The following is a 23,538-nucleotide window of genomic DNA, read 5'->3' on the forward strand; positions in this document are numbered from 1 at the left end:
GACCGGAATATAGGGAGTAAGTTGCCACCCTTGGACTGGTATGTCACCTCAGGTACCTGTTCCTCTGGTGCTACTTCCTGACTGGTCAGTCTCATAATTGTCTGGATCGAAATCAGGATCAATGTTGTCTTCAATTTCTGAGACATCTTCCTCTATCTCCGGTTCAATCTCCTCTTCATGACAAAACAAGATGTGTTCCGTTGCACCTCGGGCTTTGAGAAACAGTGATCGACATTTGTAATCATTTTGATATTTTAAATTTTGATTTTGAATCAAATAATTGACAGATAAATCAGTAAAGCGCCTGCATGTCTCCACTACATGAGTAAGTACACACACACACACACACACACACACACACACACACACACACACACACACACACACACACACACACACACACACACACACACACACACACACACACACACACACACACACACACACACATACACACGTGCAGCTTCCGTTCTGACTGAAGTGATACAGTTATGACTAGTGACCTTGGATTGGTCTCATTGTCTCCCTCCAGCTTTACTTTGACTGACACATTTGGCAAACCAGTAAAGTGGATATTTCAGTCTGTTGTTTACGCTGACTTCATCCTTGAAATTGCATAAGGGTTAGATAGCACATTTCATTATTAACAACTCATTTCAACATTTTATGGCTGTATGCCCCTACCCTACTTCTCTGAAAAGGCCTGTCTGCCATACAACATTCTTCTCTACACCACTCGAACATACAAGAGCATTTTGTAGACATTTAATTTATACTTTGTGTTTTTCTACCCCATTGCTGTTGCAAGTACTGGCTAGTCAGAGGTGTACTTTGTTTCCATGTGTCCCCAGATTTTTGGTCACACCTGCTGTGTCCTTCCAGAAGAAACCAATCAGCTACAGCCTCCTGATCAATCCCAGCAGTCTCTTCTCCATCTCAGCAGAGACGGGTGAAATCAGCCTGACCCGCCCTATTGACTACGAGAGCGACCAACATCGCTACTTGCTTTTGGTGCGAGCCAGCGAGGGCCTGGAAAGCATGAGCAGTGCAGCAGAGGTTTGTTTTACGTGTATGTGTGTGTATGTGTGTGTGTGTGTGTGTGTGTGTGTGTGTGTGTGTGTGTGTGTGTGTGTGTGTGTGTGTGTGTGTGTGTGTGTGTGTGTGTGTGTGTGTGTGTGTGTGTGTGTGTGTGTGTGTGTGTGTGTGTGTGTGTGTGTGTGTGTGTGTGTGTGTGTGACCGTCACTTGACTTTGCCAATGTCTGGATGGTCTTCAAAAGCCAAATGTTTTTGACATTACAAGGTTGTCTCGTCAAGTCTGTGCAGTATACTGCACAATGTTTGACATGTCTTCACATTAACAAGTCTGCTACCAATGGACTTGTTTGTCATGCAGTATGTCTGTCCTTGGTCTGCTGTCTTTCAAGTTACTGTCACTTTTTGGCTGCAATTGTAGACCTATTACAGTAATACTTGGTTGTAAGATGGATGTTGGATTCTTCTAAGCAGTGGCAGTCCCCAGCAGCAACAGTATGCTGCAGTTAAAATCATATCTTAGTTCCATGCCTCATTATTAACCCTTTTTTTCTTCAATAGAGAGCATTTTGTAAAGATCAGTGCCATATGGATTCTTGTGAAATGCCCTCAGACTAAATTCTTTAAAAGAAAAAATCATTAAACTCCTCAATTTAAACGACAACCGTACATGCCCATTTTAAAGTGTGGACATTGTCTTCAGTCAAACCCAAATAGACTTGTCTGGCTGGAATGACTGCTCTGATATTCCCAATGACTTCCTCATGTTGTCAGGAAGTGAGACAGAACAGCGGCTGACTGCTGCAGGCGTTGAAGCATCTGGTCTGGTTTCCATCATTACTCTGGCCTCGGGCTAAAACATGTCCTGCTGAACCGATCTGTCCTCAACTGCTCCACTCTGGGCCTCTGTATCCTACAGAGCACCAAAATTCTATGGAGAAAGAACGGAGGTGGGGATGTGGGGGATTGAGAGGATGCTTACTGAATTAAGTGAGAAAGTGAGAGGAAAAGGACTGATGGAAAGCATGAAAGAAAATAAATAGTTTGAACGTGCCTTCATCTTCCCACATTCCTGTCCTAGCTAGCCTTCTTAGCCCATGTCTGCCCTCCATAACCTTCTACGGATACGTCCAATCAGCCCTCAAAAGCCAGCATCTCCCACGAATACTGTACCTTCCTGACATGGCAGCCCTTGCCCCTACAGCTGCCTCTCTGTTTCCCGTTTAACCGCAACAGATGCTTAATGCCCGTGATATACCAGTATTTGATATCTTAAGAATAGTCGTCGTTGTTTGGCATTAGAAAGTGTTAAAATTGTCTCAAACAATACATTTGACTTCAGAAAAACTGTTTGTACCATTACATTTTCAGAATGCTGGCACAATTCTGGTATTTGTTTTTGCGACATCCTGGTGGGAATAACTGATGGTGGTTTTCCCAAAATAATGTGTTAAAAAAAAAAGACACTACAGTACTCAGTCGTAGTATACCCCATACCAGTACACACTAATGTGTTCACAACAATGTGGCTTGAGCGTATTGAGTGATGGGCTAGACAAAAACGTGGTGTTGTGTGTCTGAATGTGAGACTGCAAAAATTCCCTCCGTGGTGGTGAACATGCAGCAGTGAGCATCTTCCACTGCTGCAATCACATGGAAAGAAAACAGAAGAAATACAAAAGGCGACTTGACTTAGAGTACACACATAATGGGCTTTAACAAATAACACACAAAATGTAAGTATATGTAAGTATGTATGTGTATTTATTAATTTATTCATACCTGTCTCCCCTTTTTAAGATGTCACCTTTAGTTATAAGCAACAATAAGGAATTAAACCTTTTCTATCCTGAAGATTCCAATTTTATGAGGCTATCTCTTTGGTACTTGGAGATTGAGAAGATTGACTTCCCAAATGAGTGAGACCTCATTTGGATGGAATGAACGTTAAGGGGATAGTTGGGGGGAAATATTCTTTGAAAGCACATGAACACACAAAAATTTAGTTTAACTAAAAGACAGACACAGCTGAAACCAAAACACTAGATGAGTGTCACCATACAGTGTCCATCACGGTCTCAATATGAAGTTCCTTTTTGCATTCATCTGCAGGAGGCTATTTTCAAGTGTCCATATCCCTCCCTATCACTCTCCCTCCCTGGCATCTACCCTCAGAAAGGCTCATATTAATTAAGACCTGTCCTCTTGAGATTGACGACCAATCAGAAACAAGAGACACTTCCTGTACGTGCAATAATAGTGACTGACAACTTTGTCCATACCCAGGGGAAGGCATCTGTTAAAGAGTCAGTGGCTCAGTGTAAAATGTTTACACTAAGCATGCACCTCATGATTTAAGGCATGTTATTTTCCCTCTTTCTCTTATTAAAGTTTACTATAATTTATATAATGAAAAAAAAAAAAAAAACTTTGTTAATTTGTTTTCCATAAAGGACTTCAGAAATAATGCAGCCGTTTCAATTTGTGTCGCTATCTTTTTTTCCTGCTTTTGCTTTTATTCTGCTTTTCAGAAACCTGTCACCCTGTCAATAGCAAACAGAGGAGGTGTATTTGTGTGCACCGGACTCACTGAGCATGACTTTAATTTGCAGGTAGTTTCCAAGTTTCTCCCTCCGGGAGTGATAGCTCATCGGCACCATTAGTTACCTAACCAGCCCGAGACCTGCCTGCAGCTAGTGAAGTGTGTGCATGTGCGCCCATTTCTGTGTGGGTGTGTTTGAGCTCATCTTGCTTTATTACGGCTGACTTCCCTTCCCCTCTCTTCTCATTCAATCTTGCTTTTCCTCTGCCTTGTACATACACATACAGTACCTTCATATATCTTGTTGAAGTCCCATCATTTCCTGTCACACTGGCACAGAGATTTGCTCTGACATGCAAACAACACACACACACACACACACACACACACACACACACACACACACACACACACACACACACACACACACACACACACACACACACACATAGACAAACAATGATTGACAGTTACTGGCAAGCAAACAAATCACCTCTGGGAGTTGATATGGTCAGATTTTATTTTGTTGTCCATTGCTTCGAAGCTGATCTTTGCTGGAGGATTAACTGATATTACAGAATTTCATTTTACCTACCAGGACTTAATACCAGTGGTATTTACAAACCACCAACTGTGTGTGTGTGTGTGTGTGTGTGTGTGTGTGTGTGTGTGTGTGTGTGTGTGTGTGTGTGTGTGTGTGTGTGTGTGTGTGTGTGTGTGTGTGTGTGTGTGTGTGTGTGTGTGTGTGTGTGTGTGTGTGTGTGTGTGTGTGTGTGTGTGTGTGTGTGTGTGTGTGTGTGTGTGTGTGTGTGTGTGTGTGTGTGTGTGTGTGTGTGTGTGTGTGTGTGTCAGAGACTGATCGGTAGTGTTTATGTGCATAGCGCTCTGTTTTTATGAAAGAAAAGAAGTGGGGCTGAGGGTCGGAGGCTCGCCAGACAGCTCATATCTATTTATTTCTTCGGAATACTCCAAGCAGGCAGTTAACATCTGCTAGGAGATGCTTTGTTTACCTTTGTGTCCCTAATGAACTGTACCGCATTACAGTGTCTCAGCAAGAAACACACACCTTCATGCTCACACCAAAGAAATACATTTTTCCATACCACATATTTGTTAGCTTAGGGCTTCTGAGAAACTGCACTAGATTACATTCTCCGCTGACTCGCTGCCGACTCTGTAGCAGCCCCCCCACACCCCAAGGAGGGTTTAATAAACCGGAGGGATCAGGGACAGGCCTTTGGACGAGGTTGGGATGAAGCTTCTTTTTGGTTAGGGATCGGGTTAATTTGGGTTACTCACAGATGAAAATGACTCGGGATGCAAAGAAAACCAATTTTGAATAGTGCCTGAAGTAGTAATCCCAGATTTGAAATTTTCATAACACCATCCCAGTGTGACTTTTAATCTGCAGGCAGTTTGTGCACATGTAGATGCAGCAGCAGAATCACTACAACATGTATGAGATTAGAAGTTCAAAAAGCAGTTCTAATCATTTTTATTAGAATTTTTATTATTTGAGGGCACATTTTGTAATTTAACAAAAATATTTTGACATGAATTAATTTTTATTCAATGTCGTGTATTGGACGTTTAGAAAGTTAAACTTAACCCAGATTTTGATTGACTTCTTTTTTACAACTGTCAGAATGTTTTTTTTTATACATAGAATAATCCTTGAAGGAAGTTGAATTACCATGAACAGGTGAAATATTCACACCTTACCAATCCATTTTATTTTCACCTGTTAAGATTCTGTTGCATTGGGTTCAATGTCACATGTCAAGTAAAAAATGTGCGATGAAGGTTACTTTATTTCATTGACTCACGTCCCTCTTCCATCTTTGCTCTGACTACCTCCTGCTCTCTCTTTATCTTTCTACCAACTCCTTTCTCCTCCTCACTTCACTCTCAGGTACGAGTCATCATTGTCGATGAAAACGACTGCGTTCCAGAGTTCCTGCAGTCCATTTACAGCAAAGATGGTGTACCAGAAACTGTAACAACAGCAACCTCCCTGTTGCAAGGTGAGATATCTAGACAAAGCTCATCCATGACCTCTCAACATCACAGCACAGTCGATATTTTTGCCCTCAAAATATGTATTGGCCACACAGCATGACACATTATCTTGTACTAAAAGAGACAATCGAAGTTGTGACCTAGAGCAGCCTTAACACATTTCTCACATTTGTTATATTGATATTTTCAGGAGGAATTGAAGATGCATTTTACTTTTTCCTTGGCCTTTGCGCTCTCAGACATTTAGAAACTTTGTTTGTGTTATTTTATTGTTTAACTTCACTAATCAAAAACTCCCACACAATTAAAACATGTTCCATGGTGCTCTAATTAAAACTATGTATTCACCCCTAGCCAATAAAACAATATAGAATGCATAAATCATGATGTTGTTCCTTTAAAAAAATGCAGCTGTGTGATTTGTCCACAATTGGCTTAATGAACATCACCAGTTATACATCCATGGGAATCACTGCAGTTTTATTTTCTCCTTGGCCATAGTAGGTGTTTTTAATTCAAAAACGTTATCACAAACAATACAACATTTACCTGATGTGTCCCTGTAAATGAAGATAAAGAATATGCAGCTCAGTAATGAATGTGAACCTCTGTGGGGTCTGTGATATGCACATGTTTAGGAAGCCCTGCTGCAGTTGCTTTCAGAACAAAATAACAGTGACAGAACTTTTTGAACATGTGTTTTGGTCAGGAAATGGAGTAGGTCAGTACTGGCATCGGTGAAATCACTGGAGCTTCCATCAGTGCAGCTGCTCTAGTCTCTCTTTTCCACTCAATTTCTACACAGGGATCACTAATGTTTCATCTGATGGGAAGAAATGTTAATTGTGGGTATGACGCACCACAACTGGATCTGTCATGGTGTGACTTAACACTGATAGGCTCAATCTTTTTTAGATTCTGACAATCTGCCAACATAACTGACAGCAAAGTATTTCACACATCTCTCTCTCCCTCTACACTCAAAGACCACCCTGTTAATTAATATCTTAAAGTCTAATCTAAGCGATGTGACATTTTTAGTCTCGATACAGATACCTGAGCTCGGGTAATACGGAGTACTGATCCAACACCAGTGATTAATAGGCTTCATCTCTATTTCTATGTCTCTTGTGTGGAAGAGGTGAGGATAATTCTTGAATAAAAAAGCATCAGGCTGGACTTCACAGTCTGCAGTACCTCCAAACAGGGGACACTTTGTTACTAGCTCACCCACCTCACGGTAGCCAATACCTGATCTTGCTCCACTGGTCAGCGCCAGTATCTGATATGTGTAAAAATGTAATAAACAGGTGAACTTAGTTTTACAGTTGCACCTGCTTTGGGCTAAAATTGGAAACGCAGCCAGAGCTGAACATCAGTATTGACAAGAAGGAAATGCATGGAAGTGAAACATTGCATGCAGCTTGTAAATTATTATCGACTGCAGTTGTGACACTTCATTGGAAATGCTCATTAACTTTGACTGCAGGCGGAAAAATTGTGTGTTGGATTTACGTTATAAAGCCTTGTTGTTTTTGCACCTGTGCCATGTTTAGGCCCCTTCCAGTAAAAATCAGGTTTTTAACCTTGTTGTCGTGTCGATGTGGTGTTTTTCATGCTAGATGAACAAAATGAGCATCAAAGCCATGGCTGAGTATTTCTGCTTCAGTCTCATCAACGCAGATAGACAGCCAGAGCTTTATATCTCACATACCCATACCCATACACATTCATAGAGCTGTGCCCACTGAATGAATGTTGAGTTACATTTAAGCTGATCAGCATTCAGTGGATGTTTTTTTCCCCTTGGAAACTTGTAATAAATATGTTATTTTTGACAACCACTGTGTTTTCAGGCCTAATGCCAGGAGAGAGACTTTAATTTATTTGCATCGTTGCCAAGTTCTCACCACTATCATTTTCACCTTTAGTCAAATGAGCAATTTGATAATAGAAAAACTAAACAAAAGTTGCATGGATTTGCTCTGTTTACAGCTACACAGCAACACACTAAATAAAACAACAAGTACGACTTGTTAAATAAAACTAAACAGGAGGTTGTGCAAATGAAAAATAACATTTATTGAGAGTTATATTATAGGGTCTATTTTGTTGTTGTTTTATCGTTTTACTTTAAGCAGTTTTAATAAAATGGAAATTATTGTTGCCTTTAGACTAATTCTCGTGAAAATAGTCTTGCCTAAAAACCTGTGTTCTGGTGAAACTCAAAAGACACTTGTAGTATAAAGGACATTCGTGATGTAAAGGGAGAATAAAGGCCTGTAACATGATAAAATGACAAAACCATAAGGCAGAGTTGTATAATGACTAAAACAATAATATAACCTTTTATTTGTTACTCCAGCATGCTGTGCAGCAGAGTCAGGTCATCATTTATTCTCTTGGGGAAGTGGCACAAAATGATACTATACTGTAACTAGACAAAAACTGCAAACATATATTGGCGTGTTTGTGTGTGGGTGCACCCTTTGCGGTGCAATGTCATAGTACTCGACATCATTTTAGCTTGTGACAAAGACATGCTGTAGAAAAAAAATCTGTGCCAACTGAAACAATTATCAGAGAGCACTTAGCAGGTTCACAAGCAGCACACAATGAAAAGATAGAGGCAATGCAGGATGAATGCAACATCAACAGAGATTGTGGGCAATAAATCCATTCGGTACAACCACAAAAACAGTGATTTTTCAGATCAGTGTAAGAACAATTCACCTGGACACAGCACTAGATCTGTAGACCTGCAGTAATCAGGTTCTGAGCAGCACCAAGGATTATCCAATGCAAGAATCACCAGTATTGATAATAAAAATGCTATTAAATGCTGGTATCCGAGTGAATGAATGTGGGAGAAGGCAAAATAAGATAATGGCGGAGATGAGGTGTATGTTGTGGGAGGCACAGCAGGTCTTCAGCTTGCTGTCATCAACAGGTGCACCAGAAGAGGTGAGAAATGTCCCCCTGTTGTGCTGTTGTGTGTGCCCACCCATGTGCATGCCTGTTTATGCCTTTGGGGAGGGTGGTCCGTACCCCCCCTCCCCCCCCCCAAAAAAAAAAATGTCACATCGATGATGTATTCAAAATTATTCAGTGTTTCATGAACAGCCCATTTCTGCTGTCTATGTATCATAAAGCTTATTTTAGAGTTAATTCAAATTAAATGTTAGATATTAGATTTAGAGAGGTTAGAAATATCTCACACAAGGTGCATCCTTGCCAAAAAATATCTGTTTTTGTCATTAAATTCCAAAAATCCCGAACAATTTTTTTTAAACGCAGGTTATAACTAATTATACCGATCTTATTTTATTTTAAGCACATTTAAAAGTGAACAAAGACAGGAAATAAAGACATTTTTCCTCTTACTTAATTAAGCGGGTTAAAAGGCAGGGTATTACATTTAATGAGCAGGGAGAAATAGGCATCCAGCACCATTTTGCTAAATCATGTGCTAGTAATCCCATATTTAGTTCCATCGTGAGGGTGGACAAATGTGTATTTTGCCAAGTTGGGGAAAATAAAATATTAAAAAAAAAAAATGCAGTACCAAGCAAGGCAATTATCTGGCTTTCCATAGAGATGTGATGATCCTGCAGTTACCATCTTCAGTAGAGAATCATTATGGCAGAAAAATGAGGGAAATGTAGCAAAAAATGTATAGTGCCTCGCCACCACTCCCTCCCCCCATAGTAATGCTTACACAACAATTGTGATGAGAGATTAAATGAACTGATAAATAAATGCTCAAATGATGCTCCAAAGAGTAGTAATCTGTATTCATTAAAGTAAAATGTGATGCATGCAGTTGAACTCTGTGCAAACAACGAGTATTGCAGTTCATTTTCTACCCATCATCATTCTACAAGAGGCTGTTCATCACTTATAAACAGCAAACAGATGCATTTCAGCTTTAGTTCAGAAAAATGTCAGTCCTCGTAACCAGAGTTGTAGCGCAGGATAAACACACTTTATCCAACTCACACAGCGGATATAAATCTAAATAACATACTTTACAAACAGTGGAGAAGGTAATACAAAACAAAACAATGTGGCCAATTCTGGACTGAAATGGCAGTTTATTCACCTGATTCAATGCCTTTTCAGACGTGTGTCACGATATTTCCCAGCTGAAAGAAGGCGATATGACAATGACAAATAGAGAGGATATTTTTGGAGGTGCAAACCAATGCTTGTAGTAATTTAACAATGACATATGAAACGTCTGTCTTAGTTACACTTGATAATACAATGTGGTATGTTTTTCTGATGTCTTCTGGGTAAATTCAGCTCATCTATTCGAAGATGAAAACAACTTATGACTGAATACAGAGTTGTGGAAATTGACTGACGTACTAGAAGCTTTAACATTAATCCAATTAGCTTTTTTTTTTTTTTTAATCAATCTTAATCGATTTCAATAAATGTGGATGAGAAATGGGTAACTATTTTTTTTATTGGTCAAGCATTGAAATGCAGTGATACGAACTTGAAGTTTTTTTTTAACACTAAGAAATTCTGTAATGTCAGAACGTTAACCAGACAGGCCACGATGAGACAGTTTATACCAAAAGATGCCAAAAGAGTGAAATAAGCTAAAGATCCAGTGTTGATAATTCTAACTTTCTTTGATTCTACATTAAAAACATACAAACAAAATCTATTTATGTGTTGATGCCTTTTAGTTTTGGTCCATTTTGTGCTCATTTAGGCTTATTCTAAACAAATCCAGAGGTGTAAGCATTAAGTATTTTGGACTGTTACCTTTCATTGGGCCGTTTTGGTGACTGTTCAAATCACATCCTTAAGACAGCAGGTCATACTTTACTTAGTTGCAGGTTTCAGGTGTATTGTCGTGCTCCAGTTTAAGCTATAATTTTTTTTTAACTGTGACAACAGCTGAGCCTCTTACTTTTTGGCCGCGTTCACTCACTAACGTTGACAGGAATAGGCAAATCAGAGTTTAATGAGCGTGTTGTGTTGGTAACTTAGTGCAAAAAACATAAATCAATCTCTATCTCTTGCTCACTGGGTGGATGAATCGTATGTGTGTGCATGGGAATTTAAATGTTAAAGGTAGCCCACAAGCAAGCGAGTGAGCAATTCTTATGTCTACTATGCAATATAATCCTACTGGCACCACTGTCATTAGTTTGGTTTTGAAATGTCACAAAGAAGCCATTTTAAATATATCTTTGAAAAAAAGCTAGTCCCACAATTGGTCTTGATCTAAATATTTTGTCAATCAAGGTGCAATTGACATTTTTCACATGCTAAAATAAACCAAATTGACAACAACAACAAAAAACTCAACCCTGAAACATCATTATTGTTCCTACTAGTAATATTTGGAGGCTCGTCGCTGTTGCAGTGAAACTTGTTTAGAGCTTTAAGAAGTCACGTTTGACCATTGTGCAGCTTCATGGCAAAGCAAAGACTGTTCTTTTGACAATGTAACACGTTTTGGAGAGTTATTGGTCGTTCAGAATGAAGGAATACCAGCAGTCACATTTCACTTACATGGGAAAAATCTATTAATCCAATACATTTAAAATAGATATGGACTCTACTGAAATAATGAAGTAAAACAAATGATGTGAGCAAGTTTATAAACTCTATTAATGAAGGAATATTATATTCTGTGGGTATTTTGTTAATTTAACTTGCTTCAAACTATTAATTGAATGCTGTTGAGAGTTCCCTAAGGCCTTCGCAGTAAATAATTAGTTGAAACAAACAGTGGCGTCCAAGTGTATGTATTATTCATACGCATGTGTATTTGTGAGTGTTTGTGTGTGTGTGTGTGTGTGTGTGTGTGTGTGTGTGTGTGTGTGTGTGTGTGTGTGTGTGTGTGTGTGTGTGTGTGTGTGTGTGTGTGTGTGTGTGTGTGTGTGTGTGTGTGTGTGTGTGTGGTGTGTATGGGCACATGAGCCAAATGCAATGTAAGGTGAATTGGAGAATTGAGCTTTTGATGGTGAAATGTTCTTGTTAGTGTAAAATATGCTTATTCAAATCCCTGGTGGTCTTTTCAGTTTTAGCAAGGCAATCAATTTGTGGCAGAGCGAGTCCTGGCTCCATGGATTCCCAATGTGTAATGTAGAAGCAAGAAATGTTGCAAAATGACAGTCCTTCCAATGCATGCTGTGGAAATAACACTTACTCCGCCTGCTATAGAACTGAACAGTCATGGCAGTGGGAACATCACTTCCTTTTCCATCTTCACTTTGGCCACATGGCATGAGAAATGGAAAGATATCGTGTTGATGTCTTTGAAACAAGAAAAAAACATTAGATACATGATTGTACGTGTATAATTTTGTTATTGTGTCATGCCTTTCTGCCTTTAATGTATTATGTAAGTAATTTCAGATTTCTGTATTCTTTCATAGAAAGGGGGAAGCAAAAGGCATACACATTTAAAATAAAGTTATGTAGCATTGTGTTTGTATCTGTGGTTTTGTCCAGAAAAGTTCTGTCTATACACACAGTCTGTGTCCATAGGATGCCAGCCTTTGCCTCCATTTGTCCAATGTTTTAATGTGTATTATAGTGATTTGGAGAAATAGGTAGAAGGATACAAGTTACTGTTACTGTGCAATAATGTTTGTAAATTATTAACATTTTTACAGTTTTATTTGTGATAACTATCTGGGAGGTCTCGCAGAAGGTGCAGCCTGTTCTATTGAAACAACTGGCTCCATTTAGTCCTCTGAAAAACATCAACTTTTTAAGCCAAAGCCCATTCTCGGCTGAACTATTATCAGCTGCTCCAACAACGGAATTAAACTTTGCAAAAAAACAGAAAACTTTAACCAAATCTCGCATTCTCGAGTTCATTTTCACTTGAATTAATCTGAATGGACTCCTCATGCTTTGTTTGATGTTGTTTTACTTTTTATTACCGTGTATTCTTCGCATTAATTTTGTGCACGCTACAATAAATAATGGATTGCAAATTTGTTGATAAACAAACTGAGCAAAACACCTTTTGATTCCTTCCTGTGGAGGTTTGACAAACATGAATTACCAGTCACACAGGTTACCAATCACTTTTACAGTCTGTGTGGTCAGTTTGATGATACCACCAGAGCAATGACCGTTAGAGAGCCTTATATAATTGAACCGTAGTGTTAGTCTATACTAGGGAGAGGGATCTCTTGGGCCACAGTGTTGTCTCTGTTTAGCCCCTATAACCTCTTTTTTCTGTTCTCCATCTCTGTTCTCATCTTTAGTGTCAGCCAACGACTGTGACTCCGAGGAGAATGCAGAGTTGACGTATTACACCCTGAGTCCAGACTTCACCATTTCCCCTCATGGGACCATCTTCCCTGCAGGACCACTGGACTACGAGAGACTGAATCACCTGTACGAGTTTGTTGTCATGGCGATTGACAAGGGGGAAGTCCCCCGAACAGGCACAACTACAGTACGGATAAGAATGGCTAACGTCAACGATGAGGCACCCGAGTTCTCCCAACATATGTAAGTAAAAGTTTGGCTTCGAATCAACTGATTCTCGTGCAATTGTTCTTTAACTAAGAAAATAAACAATTGTGGTTTTTTTGGAGGGGTTAGCTTTAACTATTGTTATATTTTCAGCTACTACTGTAATCTCTCGTTACTCTATGTCTGATGAACCATAGGGTAAAGACGATGAGACAGAAGAGGCTGACATTTATTCTGGTGACGGCACCATTCTTGGCACACATACCTGAGCACCATTGGCGTCGTGTGCTGTTGTTTGCATCGCTACAGTCAAACAATTTATTTTTAGCGCTTCCATTGAACTTTTCTGATTGTCAGGATGATCCAACTAGGGTCGTATATTAGCTAGAACAGTGACATGAAAGTCTGGCATTAAAAGCAAAACTTGAAACTGAAACAGGAAACAATGAAACATTTGTATTGGAAAAAGTCGTATTGGCACTTAAACAGGTGGTGGCAGTGGGAAATATACGTTTTGCACAATGTTATGCTGGTTCGGCCAGGGTCCGTTGGAACTGGCACTAATTTAGCTGACGAGGATATTGCTGTTCTACATTTCATTATTTTTGAACAGTTTGTTTTAATAAAGTACATATTGGCTTTTTACTCACAGTTTCAGTATCACCAGTAGTTGTAGTAGACTCCAGTAAAGCGTTATATTTCACTACACCTGGTTCACTGTCTCCACCTCAGCCTCTACTGTCAAACACTGACAGAGGAGAGGAGAGGAGAGGAGAGGAGAGGAGAGGAGAGGAGAGGAGAGGAGAGGAGAGGAGAGGAGAGGAGAGGAGAGGAGAGGAGAGGAGAGGAGAGGAGAGGCAGCAGCACCACGAGATTGCTCCAAGTGGAGTAAATATGGGATTATGTTCACAAAAAAATATGCTGTGGTGTTCATCGTTCATCATTGGCACTGCACTGCTGTTGAAAGCATGTAGAAGGAACAATGAGATGCAGCTTTAGTTAAAGCTTCGGGGTGTTAGGGTTGAGGAGAAAATGTTGCCGTTCCATAATGAGCTTGTTTCTCCGTTTGATTAAAGAGATGTATTCCTCGACTTCTTTTTCTGTGTTTATCATGATACATTTGATAAAGTTACACTTAACTGAACACATAACATCGTGAATCTCCCCACTTAACAGGATAACACACGTGGTGACAATAGTAAAAGGTCAAATAAAAAACAAACTAGTACTTGGGTCTTTTCCCAACATCTTTCCCTCTGAGTGACGGTCAGAGAAAATATATCTTCCTCTTACAATAACTCTGATGTTTGAGTTGTCTTGAATCAGTTACCCAAGTGTTTATATGAATAGTGTTTTAGAATAGAAATGATCAATATAATTCAGCGTAAAATATCTAATAGGCTCTTCTTAAACATGTCTTCATGTTTCTTGTTACAAGAAGCCATCTTTGATGAAGAAATCAGGAATTAAATCAGTTGGTGATATTTCCATCTCTGTATGTCAGTGCATAACAATTTATGTGAGGCACAAAACAGAGCACTTAAAATAGAGAGAGAGCGAGAGAGAGAGAGAGAGAGCTTGACTGTCCTGCATTGCCAGGTTAGCTCCTCACAGCTGCTTCCCAATTCAGCATCACAGCTGCTGTTGATAGCCCCCTCTCCCCCCTCCCCCTTGCTGCTGTGGTTCCTGCATCTTTTAATTGGTTGATTTTCTGGCAGAGAGCTGGGCAGATTGGTGAGGCAGGGTCAATCAACCATGCCCACCAGCACCCTCAGGAGGCCCTGAGCCCGAACTCTGCGTGTCTATTTGTGCCTGTGTTCGTGTGTGCGTGTGTGCACGTGTGTGCACGTGTGTGTGTGTGTGTGTGTGTGTGTGTGTGTGTGTGTGTGTGTGTGTGTGTGTGTGTGTGTGTGTGTGTGTGTGTGTGTGTGTGTATTCAGTAATTTAGAAGGTCCCAGCAAAGCGGGGTGTTTGTATGGACAGAGTGATGTAGTTATAAAGTGCATTCATGCATCGTGCATCTGATATGCGTGTGCGTATGCTGTTTAGAGTGGGTGGGGATTATTGTGTGTGTGTGTGTGTGTGTGTGTGTGTGTGTGTGTGTGTGTGTGTGTGTGCGTGTGTGTTTGTTTCTGTGTGTGTGTTTATGTTGGGTTGTATTGATTTACTGTCAATGACAGCAGAATAATCAGTCAGTTTTTATTCTCCAAAAATCTCAACTCTCGAATGTAGCTGCTCCAAAAACAGTATTTGACAATCTATGATGTATCATTCAAACACACACAAACACATACACTTACACATGCTTGTGTAAATCCATTTAGACAAACACACAAGGGCAGTTTGGGAATTTAAAATGTGTAAAGATAAAATTCACTACTTTCCTTATGTTGTTTGGTATGTTTTGTTGCCCTGTGTGTTTGGGAGAAAGTCTGTGCTGGTGTACTGAGTCAGTGCCTGTGATGGCGAGGAGGGAAACGAGAGTGGAGGAGAGAGAGGTCATTAAATATATCATTATCCAGGCAGAAAATGTGGCCTATTTGTATCGAGAAGCATGTGATAATGAATGTCTGCGTATGTGTGTTTTGCTAGTTCGGCGTGAATGTAGGCTTCAAGTCTAAAAATAGATGTTATAATAATGAAAAGTTGTATTTTGATCTTTTGTAAATTGTCCATGTTGTTGATGTTTATTATTGACATTAATGTGAAAATTAAAATGAGGAGATAAAAATGAGAATTATACATTTTTTCATGTTTCCACTAGTTCTACATTTGAACTCTCATATTGCTGCTCGGCTGTCACTTCCCTGGTGAGTGACCAACTGGCCACCTTCCATCAATGTGCTGTCACTTTGCCACAAGAACCCTGTTACTGTCCCTACTATTACTCGCCTGTTGCCACGGAAACCTTCCCAGGTGGCTTTTTACAGCGTTATTGCATGTGTGTCCGCACACCTTACACGTGTGTACTTCTGCATTCATGACTGTATTTTTCTGTGTGTGCGTGACTCCAGGGATTTGAAACATCTGCTTTAACAAAACTTGAATGCCAATAATAAACATTTAAATGAATACATACTGATAGAGGCATGCATTTATGCACATGCTCCAATTGCAGTGACAGTTGTAGCTGGAGGTATCAAGGGAGACAGTTGTCATCCTTAATAACAAATGACTCATTATTACACTTTTCTTCTGAAGCCCACTTCATCAGTGCAATGTCATATGGATGCAAAGGCATTAGTGAGCTTAACAGTGATTCTGCCTCAGTGTTAGACTCTTGGGACAATCATACACAGCACAGCATGCATTCATGCACGGTTACAATGCAGTCGGAAGCTACACAAAACATGTTCAAATACAATAGACAACATGATATGTGAGGCTCACAATGCTAATATCATGAGTGAGTGTTTGGGCTATAAAGATGTGACATGCGGAAGCCAGCACAAAAAAAAAGAAATAAAAAAGAAAAGAAAAAACACTTTAATTCAAAAATCATCACATTCAATGGAGCCACACCATTTAATAATATTTATTGGAATTCTTGATACCCGTAAAAAATATATTTAACCATATCAATATAGTTTCACATTAGTGTATGTTTGTGACATAACAAGTCCAAAAAGGTTGTAAGAAGGGCATAATTGCTTAATTCGACGTGTGCATTTCTCTGTAGGCTAAGGATGTTGACACTTCCACAATATTAATACAGCACCAAGTCCTGCGGTATAGTAGACAAAGAAATGGATATCAAAATTCACACTATATGGAAGGTTTCATCATATCCATATCCATATCAGGTACCATGCCAACATAGCCTACACAGCCACAGTACTAAACATACTTTAATTGTGTTAATGCCAGGACAGACAGAAGGTATTTGTTGCGATGCTTGTTCGGCTCCCAAATCTCACACTATTCAGTGGGTGGCAACTTTTCAAATTAGTAGTAATTAGTAATAGTAATTAGTGGTAGAAACACATCGTCCTAATAGCCTACTGCTTAAGGTGCATTGACACGTAACTAACATCCTTTAATTGATTTAAGCCACAGACCTGCATTGCATTATTATTCTTGTATATCTTCCCTTGTTTCTTGTGTCTTTCTACACTGCCCTATTTAATAAATGTAAAAGTGTCAAAAAGAAGAGAAATAACAATTCCTGATTTCAAACAGGTAGACAAAAGCAGACTTTACATTATTTTGTTGTCAAACAACAATTTTAATGGCTGAAATGACAGCTGGGTTGATAGCAACCTAATTAAGTATAACTCCTTGAGTTGGTTGGAAAAGCTGTATACGCCTGATACATATGAACATAAGAACCCAACCAAAATATATTTGACATACTCTATAGGTCGATGGCTACATATAGATAACAGACAACTCTTTGGAAAGACTTGTGCTTTTTGTTGTAAAATAGACTGAAGGTAAAGCTACAATCTCATTTAAACTGCCAATAAACGCTCAACTCTCCTTGTCTTTGCTCGCTTTTGGTACATTTCTTAATTTCGATTTCCACTGCAAGCTGTACGCTCTCAAGGCAACATTGTTATAGCAATGTCACGTGAAGCTGCCATGACGCCATCGTCAATATGACATGTGCAAGCCGGTACTTTCATCAAACAGACTTTTGAATGCAACTGGTGCAGATGTTCCCCTGTTGTGGAAAGAACAAAGTACCAGATACTAGCCACAACTTTTGCCCAATTGAAAACCCCAAAAAGTAGGTCGAGCAGAGTCCAGCCAAGTTTGTGGCAGTGAAAAAAGGGGCTTAAATGTCAAGGTAAAATGTCAACCTCCTCACCAGATGATGATCTATACAGAAGACATGGAAATTCAGAGGCAGCCATGTCCTTTTATTGCAATATACAGTAGGATAGCCGAAGTGTTGAGATATGAGCAGAATCTAAGAAAGGCAACCCGAAGATATGCTTGATTGTGACTCAAGGTTTTACTTTTACAGAGTTTTACAATGAGGACAAATCAAGCTCCAGCTAGTCATTGAAACAGACTGATGTTTCCATCTTCAGTTAGGGCAGATAAAACACAGATTTATTCATTTATTTTTGGTTGAGAAGTGAAAAAATACAAGACTCTGAACTCTTGTGTTGAATAGTCTTGTGATATGTACCTAACCTAGTGTTATGACAATGTCACTGACATAATCACAATTTAATTATATTAACTATTTTTGTAATTTAAATGTATTTGTTTTATCTTTGTAAGAATATAGTGATGTTGCTGTCTGGTGAATTTTTTTTTTAATAACTTTTCTTCAGTCACTTGTTTTGGGAGACTGTCTACTCCTAATTCAATTTTTATTTTACAAACTTATACTTGTTCTGTTTTTGGTTTATTGAATTACATTAGTGAGAACATTCATACAGTGTCCACACAATTGGCATAATGATCTAGTGCAGGTCAGGTTGACTTCAAAACAAATGTTTACAGCAGGTTTTAGGCAATAAAGTGTTGCTACGTAGTTTAACATGGAGACATATTAGCTAATTCCCATGCGATGGCCAGTGGCTCCTTTGGGTCCTGCCCCCACATTTTCAAAAGTCATGTGGATGTGAGATCAGAGTTTATCTGCCTCTCTGGACCTGCAGTGATTTTGGCTCTGCAGATAGAAATTGGGGTGTAATTAGTAACTCATACCATTGTAAGTACTGATTAATAGGGAATCAGACAGCAGCAGGCATTCCACCAAATAACCACACAATCCGTGAGCAGCAGTTAGTTGGATAAACACACACATACATGCATGCACACACACACACACACACACACACACACACACACACACACACACACACACACACACACACACACACACACACACACACACACACACACACACACACACACACACACACACACACACACACACGCTGTTATCTTCACTCTTTCCTCTATTTTCCATCTACGACTTATCTGGATAAACTAAATGAACTCAACAATTAAATTCTGTAATTAATTTTCACAACTGACATCAGGCATGAGCCTAAGGGACACATCTATTTTTTTCCACAGATCAACACAATGAAAACAAACTAAAACACAAAGTAAAACAAAAAAGGTTAAAATGTAATTAGGGTGTGTTGGTGTAATTCTGGGGCATTTGATTGCAGCATTGATTCGGCCAAATTAGAGTTGTGGTAGAGCCCCGGTGTGATTGCAAAAGGCATCTTACTATTGCATGACTGCAGATATTGTTGCTTACCCCTCTCTCTTTCAGACACTTATGTAGGCAGTGGACGCATATGTAGGCGTCTAAGTGTGTGTGTGTGTGTGTGTGTGTGTGTGTGTGTGTGTGTGTGTGTGTGTGTGCGTGTGCGTGTGTGTGTGTGTGTGTGTGTGTGTGTGTGCGTGTGCGTGTGTGTGTGTGTGTGTATACAGTATATATAAATATATAAACACACCCCATAAAAGAACACTCAGTTCTTAAAATGTCCTGTTCTTTGTATAATTGATTATTCAACTGTTTAATCACAGTCATAGATACTGAACGTTTCCAAACGTCGATGTGCTGTGCAGACAGAAAGGCCATCTTCAGCTATTGTTGCCATTTCGGGATTGTCATAATCATGAGCCTAATTGTAAGCTGACTCCATTTGAATCTATAATCATTACTTTGCCTGATTCTGAAATGCAGAAGTAGAGTTAATTTGGGGAGTTGGGACAAAAGAGGCTTAGTAGCCTGTGTGAAAGAGGCATGCATAATTTCAACTGCGCAGACAGCATCTGTAATTTTGCCATCAAATTGCAGGCAGAAATGCATAAGGGAAGCCTTTCTGGCTTTCAGGTGAGATCAATTCAACCAATTATCTAATGATCTTTCAAATGGCTTCCTTAGACCACAAGTGGAAGCCGTTTGATCAATGTGCCCTCTGTACTCTTAGAAAACTATATAATAGAGAAACACAGCACAGCATCTCCCCTTACCTGACTCCCATATTGATCTGTAGGGAAGTGCATGGTTTGGAGAGTGTGAGCTGAAATTACTCAAATGCTGCAACAACACTCTACAACCAAAGCAAATGAGTGGCACATCAGCGATCCCCCAAGGCGGAACTAGTCCAACAGCTGCTGAGGCAGAAAGACTGCAGTGACAGAATATGAACAGCATTCAACAGCTAATGAGAGTACCTTGTTTTCAGTGAAAAGTTAATACTCCTCATTGCTAGAGTGGCAGTTGTGTATATTTTCAAATGGCTGTCAGAGTTCTAGACCTACATTTTGAATGTGCACGCTCATGTGGGCAGGCGATGAGTCACTGATAAATGACAGCAGAAAGAGCAGATGTTTTAGGCTCAGCCTTGAGCTCGCAGTGGATGGTTAAGAGGCAATGGTCATTGGTCGAGGGACTTGTTTATGTCTATGAATCTGTTGGGCTAAAGCTTTGGTCTGAAGTGACAAATTCCTACAATTACTTAAAGGTCATCACATTGATAATATAAAAAAGACAAAAAACAACAACAACAAAAAAACTTTCAGCAACTAAAACAAACCTATCTGCATGGCTGGATGCCAGTGAGGGTAAACCAGGACATATTATTGTGTTTTTAGTTGAACAGAAATCCCCAGTGGGTTGATATTTATTATAATTTTCGCATGTAAATAAAATGTTCTTAAAATGTTTGCAGTAATCTGCCACGTTTTCATTTTAAGATTTATGTTACTAATTGTTTTATTTATAGAAACTATTTTTAAATTGATGGACATGGTCATTACAGCATGACACTTCCTCACTCAGGTTAGCCTTTTACTTAATGTCTAGTAAATAAAGTATAGTGTGGAATGTTTTTTATTTATGGTATTTTACTGTTTAATCAAAGTTCAATAAGCTGTCAATTTCTCAGACTCATAATTTTGACTCATCTTTGAATATTTGCTTCAGAGTCATTATCTCCCACTGACCACTGTTATTGTTAGATTGGTTATCAATTTGGTCTTCATTTAATATATTCAGTCGGACTGTATGAGTTCAAATGTTTTTTTCCTAAAGCCAAGGAACATCTTTATATTAAACTAATGACCTAGAGAGTGTGGCATGTTTTATATGATGATATAAATTATTTCCATTGAAGCAGCTGATATAAGTCCAAAGAGTGTAGAGTCCCAATCTTGTGTCAACAAGGTAGAGAGGTCAGGCTTTCAAGAAAAGTTTTGCTTTCAAGCACATCGAGTGGTTTAGAGAAGTATGTGCAAGGCTACGGGAGAGTTCAAAGCTGAATTTCAAAGTGCTACACTTGGATACAAAGACAAAACTGAAGGGGAATTTCAGAGCAAGAAGCTGAACTCAGCTTGATATGTGGGAGCTGAGAAAACAAAATACATGTTCAGGCAAGTGAATCACTTAGACAAGGTTAAACTGTATATTTTATGTAATGTATGTATTTGTGTGTGTATGTATGTATGAACAACAACATTATTTAATTATTATTTACACATTAGTTAACTGTTTTATTTACTGGTAGTTAATGCCAATAGCATCGTTATAAAATATTAAGAATATGAAAACAAAATAATGATCAAGTGATCTCCATGAAGATCGACAGACTGACCTCTCCTGTCGAGTGTTCACTGAAGGAGGAGGCAATGGTGTGTGTAGCAACGCTGTGTAAACCCACCAATATAAATGATTTTCTCCTCCATCAGCATAGATCCCACTTATCACATCCAATACAACTACCAACTGAAGGTTTTTGACTCACAAGCATCATTCAAGTCAAACGTTTTAGTGATAAAGAGGCTGGTTTTAAAAGCAAAATTCTCAAATCTGTGACCAAAACCAATGAAATTGTAAGGGAGAATACATTTGCAAGCCAAATAATTTTATTCTGAGTTCACCTATTTTTACTCCCAAACTTGACTTTTGATTGCAGTGTGAGGAATTTGCTCTCAAAACTGCCTTTTATACTTCCATAAAAAAATACACAAAAGTACCCTCATAAGAATGGAGTAGAGTTTCAGGCTAAAATGGGTAAAACTATGATGTGTGATCATTTAGATGGTTGATGGACAGCAAAGCAGCTGCTTATTTATGTCTGCCATAGTTGAGTTTAATTCCCTGATTATAATTCAATTGGAAATTGCATTAATAAGGTGTGAAGTGAAGGGAAGATACTTGTGCATTTGGTTATGTAAATATAATATATTGTTACACACTTATGCAATATTTTTCTTTCTGTTTACATATGAGCACTTTTGTTTTATGTGACTAATTGAACTATAGTTTCAAACACATAGATAAAACAAACAAAAAAGACCAACCGTCATTGAATGTGTCTCATTTTCACCTTCACAGTTGTGTATCGGGACATGTGTTCTCCTGCAGAGAAGTGTAGGAGAAGTGTTGATTGTGTTCTTGTTTGTATGTGTTTTATCAGATATCGGACATTTGTCTCAGAGGATGCAGGCCCCAACACACTTGTTGCCACGGTGCTGGCAAAGGATCCTGATGGGGATGGGATCACATACAAGATCACCACAGGAAACGAGGAGGGCAACTTTGTCATTGACAACCAAAAAGGTAAGACATATTGGAGTTCATTTTTTTTTTTTTTTAAATCAGTCCAACAACGTATTTACTTGTTCTTTATATCTAAATATTAGTTCTTATTCAACTTCAGTTAGGTGTTAATGTGTTAATTTATTCTTTCTTCAGTTCCTCAGCCCCCTTGTAAAATACGCTGACTCTGAATTTTAAGAACAAAAACTCTTAACCCCCTTTAAAGGTCCCATATTTTACAGGTTTCTTGTGTTTTATCTGCAGTCTTGATATGCATTGAGAGATGAAAAAAAAAAAAATGTAAAGACCAGAAACTAGTTTTATATCTCCTCTCTTAAGACTCTCTTTTAAGCTCTATCAAGAACAGGCTCTTTTATGTCAATATCTTAAAGGCACTGATATCAATGACCCTGTCTTCTGATTGGCTGTTTTCAGTCTTCTACTCTGCTAGCTCTGTGATGGAAAGAGAGCTCAGTTTTGTCTTATATATAAAAAGTCGTGCTGTGCTGAGGGTGGACAAATGACAAATGACATTAAAGCGAGTTTGTGACATCACAAACTTTACAGAGTCCAAATGGGCTTGTCCAAACATGTGATGTATACAGACTGTGTGCACTTTTTTGATACTTCCATAGTATTTGTATTGTACCGAAACTTGCTTTATCAAAGTGGAAATGTAAATATGGCTTTATACAATATGGGTCTTTTAAATATTGGTTTCTGTCCCTCCACATTGGCACATGATGCTTTTTGCCAGACAATACGTCGCTATGGTTTCATCTGCTTTCTTTAAGGCAATACTTAAAAGAAACTACACACTTAAGATACATGTATCCTCTACATAGAAGTGCTTGGTGATTTTTTTTTTTTTTTTTTTTTTTACTTTGCTGCTTAAACTGTTATGTGACAAAACTTTAAACCTCAGGGTGCTCTGAGCTCTGTTTATATTGCACTATTCACCTG

General features: G+C 38.9%; 1 protein-coding gene across 1 annotated transcript in view; it reads left to right on the plus strand.

The window, feature by feature from the left end:
* LOC138627487 (neural-cadherin) overlaps positions 1–23,538 on the plus strand; it is a 258,275-nt gene that overhangs the window by 67,923 nt on the left and 166,814 nt on the right. Inside the window, exons 4-7 of the mRNA XM_069709839.1 lie at positions 852–1,056; positions 5,488–5,599; positions 12,842–13,091; positions 22,454–22,596. Of these exons, the coding sequence (XP_069565940.1) occupies positions 852–1,056; positions 5,488–5,599; positions 12,842–13,091; positions 22,454–22,596 (710 nt within the window). The remainder of the gene's footprint in view (positions 1–851; positions 1,057–5,487; positions 5,600–12,841; positions 13,092–22,453; positions 22,597–23,538) is intronic.

The sequence above is a fragment of the Brachyistius frenatus genome, unplaced genomic scaffold, assembly GCF_029030835.1.
Source record: "Brachyistius frenatus isolate BFR_SWC_R1_liver_20210118 unplaced genomic scaffold, ASM2903083v1 Contig_86, whole genome shotgun sequence".
Classification (NCBI taxonomy): domain Eukaryota; kingdom Metazoa; phylum Chordata; class Actinopteri; family Embiotocidae; genus Brachyistius; species Brachyistius frenatus.